This window comes from Silurus meridionalis, chromosome 26 (assembly GCF_014805685.1).
Source record: "Silurus meridionalis isolate SWU-2019-XX chromosome 26, ASM1480568v1, whole genome shotgun sequence".
Lineage (NCBI taxonomy): Eukaryota > Metazoa > Chordata > Actinopteri > Siluriformes > Siluridae > Silurus > Silurus meridionalis.
The window spans coordinates 18,632,315-18,643,490 of record NC_060909.1 but is presented as its reverse complement, the minus strand read 5'-3'; the positions used below and the strand labels follow the sequence as shown (position 1 = coordinate 18,643,490).

The window sequence follows — 11,176 nt, the reverse complement described above, 5'->3', positions numbered from 1 at the left end:
GACTTTAAGCCGGGCGCACACACCGTCCTCACACCTCTACCTGTCCACACACATACACAAACACACACACACAAACACTTAGAGGGGTAGAGGGAGGTCAGTGGCACGTTGATGCAAATTTGCAAATGTAATGTCATCGTTCCATTAGCAGGAGCGAAAAACACACAGCGAAACACCACGTGCTGATAGGGAAGTGTGTGAGTGTGTGTGTGTGTGTGTGTGGGCCTTTTGTCTGAGTGCGGCGGGGGAGGAAGTGCTGTTTACCGCGCTGGGTTGGCGCTACTCTGTGGAGAGCCACAGCCGAAGGGACTGTCCCTTTTTTTTTCACGACGGAGAGATGCGTGCGAGACGGAAACAGACGCTACCAGACGGGGAGACAGAGAGAGAGCGGGGGCACGAAAACAACAAGAGAAAGCCGGATGGCGAGACGCTTCCTGACACACGATCTTGAGGAGCTGTACTCAGATGGAGCTCCCTAACAACGTACAAGTCATACAGCAACCGCGCTAGCTAGCTTGCTGAAGCGCTAGTCGTTACAGTTAGCTGCTAATCCACGAGAGCGGGGAATAGTTTTGGCGGACGGATGTTGATTAGCACGTTAGTTCGCAAGTCCTCCTCTAACACAGATTTATTCCACGAAGTTTTTGCTACGTTCCAGCGTACATTAAATCGGCTACAGTCGTGTTTTCAAGGAAAAACAAAAACATGTAAATGGTGAAGACGGAACGCTTGAAGACGTATCGAGCCCAGAAATACGCTTTAGAAAATGGAAAAGTCACTGCAAACAATTCTCGCAATTCTCGTGTACAAACCCGCGATGTTCATTTACGGAACTATTACGCAAATTTAATCTCCGCCTACTGACCAATCAGAATCCAGACGAAACTCTCCTACCATATAAACGCTGGTAATTAAAAGCTCCACCGTTTCCGTGAAACCGCCACCGGATAACAGGAAACACAGAGAGCGAAAGTGTGTGTGTGTGTGTGTGTGTGTGTTACCGCTGTGCTGCTCTGTCGGAGGTTTGGAGCAGCGTTGGCTCGTCTCCCACTCCGCGTCTCCACGCTGGCTCTCGGCCAAACACTTCTCTCTCTCTCTCCATGGCCCGACGCTGGACGACGTGCAGCCTTCCTTCTCCTTCAGCTCCAGCTCGGAGAAACGCATCATTGCCCGCCACACACACACACACACACACACACACACACACACACACACACAGACACACACACAAGTACACCCAATCCATGACCAGGAACGCTAAGCAAATCCAGCACACTTCACCACTAACCTTTTGCGCGACGCTAAATGCACTTGAACATCATTACATTTGCATATGGAAATAATAATCAAAAATAAAAAAGTCAATGTCACGCCACAGGATTCATTTTCCCTCAATGCATGAAATTCTGAGTCACCACACTACGCAAAATAAATTGATCATTCCTTCGTGGTGCACAAAACACCACAAAAATTACTCATTTCACCTTTTTTGATTAGCAATTGGGAAAAAAAATGTGTGTATATATATATATATATATATGTATATTAAAGCACTAACCTCCCAGTTAGCGGCTGGCTGACTGAAATTACTGTCCTCTGCTGATAGGACTTCGATCTAAGTGATTAGAACGTGGGCTCAAAATCATTGCGGTTTCCCAGTCAACACAAAAATCATTTACATGCACAGAAACATTGAAATATGAACACAGGGCCGCAGTTTGAAACACAATGTATGCCGTTTTAGTGCCGACTAGCAAACGAGGATACTGTTGTTCGAACGCATTGTTCTGGGGACGCCCTTACAGGGAAAAACGAGCTACGAGTTGAGACGGGTGTCACGTTTTTTTTAAAGCCAAAAAATTCCACGTTCCGTCCAAAACTGGAAAGGACTCTGTTCGAGAGGGAACATTTGTAAATAGTTTCTATTAAGGCCAGAACTCAGATTCGAGGAAACCACCGCATACGGTTCTCTTTAAAAGTCCCCGGTCCTTCGTGGATAGAATATAGTGTTCATTTAAAAAACGCCTACTGCCCATCCGTCTGCACTGTGTGCCTGTGTGCCTGTGTGTGTGTGTGTGTGTGTGTATACACACTAATGACTGCCAGGCAGAGCACTCGTCTCGCTGCTGCTGAAGACCTCTAATCTTCTCCATCAGAAATGAATGGGCTGGATTTTACTTAAGCTGGGAGGGCTGCCACTGCGCACACAGCAAGCCTGGGATGTGTGTGTGTGTTGATGTGTGTGTGAATAGACAGGCTAGAAAACAGCGTGCGGTCACAATCTAGCTCTTCTATCGGTGACCTACACCCTCCCAGATCTTTAGGTCTTGCCTGCAGGTTAGTCCCCCGCCCAAGAATTTCATCTCCATATTACGTATGTGTTACCCCGTAACATGCGCTCCAGAAACGCAAAAGAAGCACGGCGTGTTAATTCCCCTCCCTCACCTGACTGCCTTCAATAGCCTTGCAGCGGGGCGTCGAAAAAAGCGAGAAGGACAGGGGGAGGGATGACGATGGGGACTGGTGTGTGAATAACAGCCAGCCGTAATTACCGAGGCTTTCAATATGACTAAGCGTGACAATCTGATGCAAGAACCGCCTTGCAGAGCAACTACAGCTGTTCGAGCTAGGATTTGAAAGAACGGAAAATAATTTTACCGACGAGCCCTGGTTTTTTTTCTCTTGCTTTCTGAGAAACGAACTAAGCGCCTCGATTGGAACAAAAATGCGTCATCAGAACCTCTCAAACTTTTAACCCAAAGTACAATAAGCAAGTTTGAAAGAAGATATGCGTGTCTCGCTTACCTGTAAAGCACGCTGTTCCCGGCTCAGTTTACTGGAATCGGCATAAAGCTCTGTGGTAACGCACTTGAAGCGGTCACCCACGTATCCGGACGAGTTGGCGATCCTCTTAGCCAGGCTGGACCGTTTGTTTTTAGAGCACCCATGTCCGTCTTCCTCATCCTCAGGAGATTCCAGGTTTTCTCGTTCCTTGCCCAGATCCATATACTGCCGGATGGCATGGTGCCTATCGTGTTTAAAATTTGCAGCGTCCGATCGGACGCGGTCACCGGAGGTCCTGGCACAGCGCAGGGTCTGCTCTTCCAGCATCGGAGGCAGCGGGCTGTGCTCGCTGGAACTCTCCTCGCCCTGGCTTTGCCCAGGAGACTCGGCCCGCTCCTGTGGCTCTGAAGGACTGCAGGGATCTGGCTGCCGCTCAGCCTCTGCTGGCTTGTATTCAACTGGCTGGCTAGAGCGCAGGATCTGCATGAGTTCTGGCTCCTTCACTTTGGAATTACCAGTACTCCTCATCCCCTCCCCAGTCCCGCTGCCGGCTGGCTTCGTAGGCTCTCTCTGCTTGGCAGGAGTAGTGCTGTACTTGTCTGATTCAGGACTGCCATCTGTGTCGTCTTGGACCAGGTCGATGCAGACGATGTCATCTTTGCTTGCTGTGTGAGCTTTACAGCCCAGAACTTCTGGCCCCTCTGAGTCCCTCTCGGCTATGTAGCGCGTGTCGGTGTCCGACACACTGTGTTGTTTGTACGGGGATCCCTCCTGCTGCCAAGTCTTCTCCTGGGGCCTGGACCGCAGCTCAAGTCGCTCGTTGACTTTGGGGTCAAGAGGTAAGTGGGGAGACATTAGTGGGTGAACCATCTCTTGAGCATCATAGGTCACATACTCTCCATGATTAGATGTTATTCCGTAAGGAAGCCCAGGCTTGTGAGGCAAACGAGCAGAATACAAGCTGTTGCTGTTCAGCAGGACTGGATGGGGATATACTGGCCCTTTGCTGGGCAACTGCAAGTGTGGGAGCGACATGCTTTCTGGAACAGTGTATGGAAGGTATCTGTTAGCATATGCTAAGCTAGTAGGTAAGTAGGCTTCCCCTTGAGTTATATAGAGGTGAGGGGGAGGATGTCCATTTTCGATTTGGGGCTGCTGGGGTTTAAAGCCAATTTCAGGTGTATCTGATTTCTTAGGGGTCTTCACAGGCTTTGAGGCCAACGGTTGACTGCTACCACGATTAGAAGACTGCGCCTTCTCCGGTGGTGTGGGAACAGATTTTGCCCAATCACCGTTTACCTTAGGAGACGGTGAGGCAGATGATGGACGACATGCCGAAGAAACGACAACAGGAGTAGGGTTCGATACAACGCCATTGTTGGATTCTCCAATTCTTGGACACGAAGAGCTCCTTGGTTGTGAAATGACATGTTCCAGGTTCTTATTTTTAATGACCGTGGAACCTTTGTTGTGGTTGGATTCTGAAGAGTGTGTCTGGGTTGTGCTTGGCACCACCCAGGAAGAGTGTAAAGTGCTAATAATCTCAGGCCTCTCTGGAGTTTTCGAAGAAGTGCTGACAGCAGAGGATGAGGGGGAAAGAGTCTCTTTGAGAAGCTCTCTGCTAGGAGGAAGTCCATAACGAGAGTTGGGAGAGTAGCCCAGATTTGCTAAAGCCTCCAGCTTTGGAGGAAATCCATTAGGAGGTCCTTCAAAATCCATGATCTTGGCAGATAGGTCTAATGGCTTGTCTGCTGGGTCTTTGGTAGGAGGCCCCTGCTGTACAGGTTTCTCAGTGGAGGTTTTACTGGGAGAAGAACAGGTCTTTCTCTCACATCCTCCACTCTTGTGCTGCTCTGAGCTTCCTTCTTTAGTCTTGGTCTTCTGACTAGCCGGTCTTAATGGAGAGCGATGCTCTTGAGATATGTAGAATGGATGGGAAACTGCCGGGGATGATGAGCTTGATAATGAGGATGGACTGCGAAACACAGACTTTTGAAAGTCTGAAGTGCTGTCCACAAGAGGTGGGGGAGCACACGTGGGGTGAGAGGGTCGTGGAGTCGGACGGGGTGCTTGCAGCACCTGGGAAGGGCTTGAATCTACTGGAATACTGGCACTAGAGCTGCTGGTTATGCTAGCACTACAACTAATGCTGCTACTACTAATAGTACTATTACTGCTACTGCTGCTCAAGCTCTTGCTGGAAGGGATTCTATTAGACTTGCTACTGCTGTTATTAATATTTCCACTGCTAGAGTGTTGCCTGTCACTTTGTGCCTGGTGGTGGGACTGAGCTTGCTGATGTAAGGTTTGCTGCCCAAATGCAGAGGGCTCATGGTGAATCCTTGGCCCAATACTCTGTAAGGTTTTGTCCTGATGATGCACCAGTGGAGACAGTGCTGTAGGGGCTACTGTAGCCGTGGGAATTCTTAACGGAGGGGCAAGAGGGGATGAAATGGGAGCTGGAGGATAAGGCGGCATGTAGAACAAGCGCTCGGCACCGGCTGCACTCCCTCCTGCCCCAGGACAAAGCGACTGGTAGGCCAGGTGTTGGGGGAGGTACGGTGAAGGCTGTGACATAAACGATGCTTTGTACATACTCAGAGCAGCATACTTGCTGGAATCTAGAAAGGGATACAGTCCTGCCTCGTGGTAAGGGTTCGCCCACGGAAGGCGCAGGTAGCCTGTGCTGCTGCCACCGTTTAATCCCATGTCAGAGGGCTTGTCAACAGGTCCGACGTGCCGATCCAAGACCAAAGCTTCTACACCAGCTCTGGGCACAACCAGAGGTTTCTGAATTCCGTGCGTTGGGCTTTTATAAAGTCCAACATAGCCATTAGTGGCCTTTCTGCTGTCCAACGACACATCGGGTTTATAGAGTAATTCTGGTATCCGGTCCCCAACGTAGCCTTTTTCTGTTGGCAGGGTTCGGATCGCTGGCTGATAAACTATTCCCCCATGAACATGGAGGCTTTCCCGCATTAGATTGCTCCGATCAATGGCAAGTGCTGTGAGTGGGTTCATTCTGCAGGCTGCACTTGCATCCACCTGAAAAGAAAAGCAAAATATAAATAAATGAAAAAGCGAGCCACAAAATCCAAAAACTCCAGCTAACTCAAGTGGATCATCTGATATGATGATAAAGCAAACACTGATTATGAGAAAATGAGTACATTTCTATAAAGTTTCATAATTGTGGTCAAATTCCATAAATCAATAACGAGGGTGAATTACACAACTCGGCTGTAAAGTCAGTTTTAAAAAAGGGGGGTGTTTTTTTTTTTTTTTTTTTTTTGTCGTTGTTTGTTTCCCACACCGAAGTCTGAACGGTGTAGTCGGCGTGACGCAGTCAAGGTCACAAGAGGGAAATTGTTCATAAAAGTCTGCCTCTCCAAGGCTTCCGTGGGGGCAGACGGGGATTTTGATGTATGCTGCAGACAATGCCCAGCAGACAGCTCAGATCCGTCTTCCCATCAAGCCCCAGAGAGACCGCATCGTGCGTCTATGCCAAGAAGATGGTGGGGCTTTAAATTACACGGATTCCTTCGGCCTACATTCATAAATAAGGGGGAAAACAACGAGCAGGGAGGGGAACGGGAACGTTGTCCGGAGTAAGGCACAACAGAAAGGCGTGCTGAAGAAAGGGATATCATAGAGGGGTGCGGTATTTTTAATGAGGCGTATGATAAATAAAACGCCTTACCATGCTTCGAATCACGACTTCCGCTGCTTGATTAGTTCACGGTGGATGTTCTAGCCAGGCACCATCCCTTGACTGACTTCCTGTCAGAGGATAAGGAAGAAAAATCTCATTTGTATCTTTATTCTATATCTTTTTTTTATATATTTATATTTTAGAGCAGTTTTATGCGTTTTAAAAACATATCTGTTCATGTTCTTACACACACACACACACACACACACACACACACACATATATATGCAGTGCTCACATTGCTCCAGTTAAAGTTTTTTTTTTAACCAGTTTGGCAGGGGTGCTTAGTACAAAAGGAATAAAAAGGAAGGAAAGGGGGAAAAAAAGAAAAGAAAAGGAAAGAAAAGCAAACAGTCTCCTCGGTCAGGCCTTAGTCTGACTGTCTCTGCTGAAGACGCCTGCGTTTGCATGGCCCGTATCCAGGCTGCGGAGCAGGATTCAGACCACGTGACGTTGTTATCTAGTCACAAGCGCGCTGATAAGGAATGCCGCCGTTCATTGCTCACCATCCTCCTCCTTCTCACACACACACACACACACACACACACACACACACACACACACACACACACACACAAAATGCCCGGCGCCCGCAGATGAGGAGGAGGAGGGAATTTCATCATAGCGCCACTGAGGGAAAGATGCTATCACCCAGCCCCACCGCTTGGCAATGACATGAAAGCCGAGCTTTGTCGAGCTCGCGAGCCGCTCCTCCGTTATTGATGGCTCTACAGAGCCCTCGGATTTCAATAAGGCAGACCCAGGGCTCTTATCTGCAGATGCGGTCTCGGCCGCTGCTGCTGGAGGAGGGAGGTGGACCGCCCCCGGTCTCATCAATCAAAGCGGGCTTCGGCCCTCACACGCATGAAAAAATCTTCTCTTGCCGCCCGAGCGTGTTCGTCACGTCCATGGCAACCCGGGTAGCAACAAGGCCCGGGCCTTTTATAAAGGCCGCGAGTGTCCCGGTGACCTGCGGTTTCATTCAGCGACGTGTGTGACCATCGTGAAGAGCAGCCGGTTAGAATACGGCATGATTTTATTATTTATTTTTTGTATATTTCCCTTATTTTTTAAAAGCCCTTCTCTTATTCTGGATCATTTACATCTGTGGCATTACGGCATTTAGCGGACGCCCTTATACACAGACTTACATGTATCTTATTTATACTTGCATTTGAGGGTTAAGGGCCTTGTTTAAGGTCTCAACAGTGGAAACTTGGTGCTGGTGGGATTTCAATTTCCAACCTTTTGATCAATCCGATGACTTAACCACTGAACTGATCACAATCTAGAGTAAGGAAAAAAAGTGCCTTCGTAGAAAATCCTTGGCGTAGATTTCAGAGTTCCGGTTTGAGCTGGAACTTCATCCCTCCCCTGTGTTTCTCCATCCCTCCCCTCCTTCCGTATATCAATTAAAGTCCGACCGGCCACGCGTTCCCTCTGCGCGCTCATTTTCCGCGATCTTAACGACCCCCGAGCGCCAGCGCGAGCACGCTGTGTGTTCCCTAGTTGCTTTTGGGGGGAAAAGAAAAAAAAATACGAATGCGGCTCAAAAGCAATCAACCGCAACCTGACGCTTCAGCAGGAGCCTCGAGGCCCCAGATAAAAAAAAAAAAGGATGAAATGACCCGTCTCTAAACAGAGACTCAAAACACAAACATGGAAATCGGACGAGCGTTCCTGTTAAACAGGCTCGGGGGTTTTGGTGCATGTGTCAACAGTTTTAACAAACTGGATTCAGGATGGTCTTTGGTGCGTGTGATCTTCACGAGTCTGTGCACATCTTTATTGAATTGTTGTACTTATTGCATTTACATTAACAGCACAGTACATTTCTTTCTTGGCATGTCCCAGGTTCAGGTATAATATAGCGCTGCTGGAGCACAGAGGGTTAAAGGCTTTACTCAGGGGCTCAGGAGGAGCAGTTTGGTGATTCTGGGGTTCTAACCTTTGGATCAGTAACCCAGAACCTGGGTGAGCTACCACGTCCCATGAGTCTAGTTCACCTGTCAAAAAGACCCTGAGAGATGGGTAAAAAAAAAAAGAAAGTAAGGAAAAATAACTTGTATCCCACGTGCATCTACAGTGCAGAACAACCACTTCCAGATAAAGAACACTCCTTTTTTTCCCCCCATTAATTCAGAAAAACGTTTTCGCGTGTTCTTGTTTGTAAAGCTGTGTACGTGTGACTCTCGTGGGGAGACGCCAAGGGCACGAGGAAGGCGTGTGAGCAGCTGCGGTGCTGCGTGTCGGCATCAAGACAGGCGGTATTAAAAAAAAAAAAAAGAAAATCTTGGCACGCAAAAGACCAGTGTGTGTAAAAATCTGCCAGCGCTGAGGTGTGGATTTAGGCACATAAAACCTCATAAATCCTGCGGTCAAAAAAAAGAGAGCAGGGGGCGTGGCTTCTGAGACAGTTAACAAATACATGACGCAAGAACTTGATCCTGGTCGGGGTCACGGTGGATGGGGAACGGATCTCAGGAACACTGTGTGCGAGGCGCGAATGTCTGAACACGAACACACACACACACACACACCTAGGGGCGATCCACCTACCACGGAGCATGAAGTTCAGAGTTCCGCCCTCGCAGATAAAGTGAGCGCGCGGGCGGATTGCGCGTGTGGTCATTTAACGTGGCGAGAAGTGAAACCGCTGCACTGCGGTGAGCTCACAGGAAGTGCAAAGTTCGTGGCTTCCAGCGGGTTGTGTAATACAGAAAAAAAAATCATCTAACATACACAATCTTTATCACAGGGTGGTAATTAATGCTTTAAAAAAAAAAAAAAAAAAACACCAAGTCTCCATTTTCTGAAATCGCAAACAAATCTCAGCTCACGACTTACACCCCCACACACACACACACACACACACACACACAACCAGAAAAAAAAATCTAAGGCAGAAAATGACAAAATAATAAATAAATAAATAAATAATAATTTTCACCATTGGGTAAATGAATATTCATGCTCTTATATAGATATGATAATTTTATTCTGCATAGCTACACGGACTCCATCTTAGCCAGCTAACACAGCGGCCATGATGGATCACCCCCACCACACACACACACACACACACACACACACACACACACACATTACACCAGCACATGATTTTAATGTCGGTCAGGTGGTTCCTCCTTTTAATGAACAACTCCAGCTCCAGGGGTCCTCAAGGTCCTGAGTGTGTGTTAACGATTTCCACGTTTCCACTACACACCCACGGTCATGAACCGGCGAGAGAAACCGGGTTGATGAAAAGCGATGGATTGCAGGCAACCGAAGAAAAAAAAAAAAAAAAGAAAGAGTGAAAGAAAGAAAGAGGTTATTGCCATGAAGGACAAAGCGGCCTGGATAAACGATTAGCCGGCGACGGGGGGAGGAATGGGTGGTGGTGGTGGTGTGTGTGTGTGGGGTGTTCAGAGTCCAGGCCGCGCGCGGGATCTTTGTCTCCGATTGAGAGCGAGAGAACATGCCAAGAACAACAGCGCACGTTCAAGATCAAACTCCGCGCGAGCCGGTGGCCAGACGAAGGGTCACTTTCAGGGCCGTGTTCGGGATTTTAAAGCTCGGATCAAAACCTCGGCTTTCAGAAAGTCACGTGTTTAGAAATCCAGATGCGTCACTTCACGTCTTTGATTTGTACCACGATTTTCTTAGTGTCTGAAACATTTTGCAGATCTTCGGTCATGTGATCGCACGTCCGCGATGATACAAGGACCAGTTCGGGAGTGGTGTGTGTGTGTGTGTGTGTGTGTGTGTGTCAATCCTGATGGACAGCAGGGTATTCAAATGTTCACAGAAACTCATCCTGCATCTACAGAAAGACAGATAAGAACACTTCAGTTCCTCAAGCTATTAGTCTTGTCAGCTCACGCGGCAACCATTTCACAGCTCGTGAGCTTCGACAACTTCGTGGAAGAAAGAGTGCACAGGATGGAGGGAGGAGGAGGGAATAAGGGGGGGGGTATTTATTTCAGCAATCAAAACCCAGTGTTCTTAATATTGACGTGTACAATAATAATGTTGTGCACAGAAACAGTGGATGGTGCAGGCATAGGGTGGTGTATACAGTACACACACACACACACAGGGCGTGTTAATGTGTGTGCGTGTAGAGGATTTGGAAGTTGTCGGTTGTGACCCCCCCTCCCCCTCCCCCACGTGCATCTTAAGAAACCTTGAGGCGCATGCATCATTAGAGACGTTCTTGCGTGGCATCCAAGTCTCATTTCGCAGCACTTAAGCGCGCGCTGGTCTCTGCACGGCTGCTTTAGTGTTATGAAAGGAGGCGAAAGTGCACGCGCCAGGCCGGGGCGTGTGTGCGCGTGTGCCTATATATTTATATATTTATATATTTCAGTGTGAGACGCTCAGATCAACAAGACCGCGGTTTTGATTTGAACAAGTTTATAAGAGGTGAGATCTCGGAGGTCTAGATCTATTTTTTTCACGGGACAAGGCGATTTTCAAGAAACACACGCGCGCGCACACACACATACACACGCGCTCTCACTACTGTAACCAGACAGCGTGACACTGGTGGTGCTGTAAAGGTCACGCGCAACGACGAGACTACTTACATCCTGAAAACAGCGCGGAGACACTGCGAGGGGACCGAGGACCAGAGTGACGGGGAGTTATTTTGTTTGGATTTGTTTGTTTGTTTATTTG

The 11,176-nt window shown here is 48.2% G+C and overlaps 1 protein-coding gene across 4 annotated transcripts in view; it reads right to left on the bottom strand.

Annotated features, from left to right (window-relative positions):
* bcor (BCL6 corepressor) overlaps positions 1-11,176 on the bottom strand; it is a 55,157-nt gene that overhangs the window by 30,286 nt on the left and 13,695 nt on the right. For 3 of the 4 annotated variants that reach the window (XM_046840663.1, XM_046840662.1, XM_046840665.1), the window contains exons 2-5: positions 6,485-6,564; positions 2,806-5,829; positions 1,559-1,615; positions 1,002-1,173 (exon numbers count right to left, since the gene is read on the bottom strand). In XM_046840663.1, coding sequence (XP_046696619.1) covers positions 1,002-1,173; positions 1,559-1,615; positions 2,806-5,829; positions 6,485-6,487 — 3,256 coding nt within the window. In that variant the 5' untranslated portion in view covers positions 6,488-6,564. The remainder of the gene's footprint in view (positions 1-1,001; positions 1,174-1,558; positions 1,616-2,805; positions 5,830-6,484; positions 6,565-11,176) is intronic. The other variant, XM_046840664.1, reaches the window with a different exon arrangement.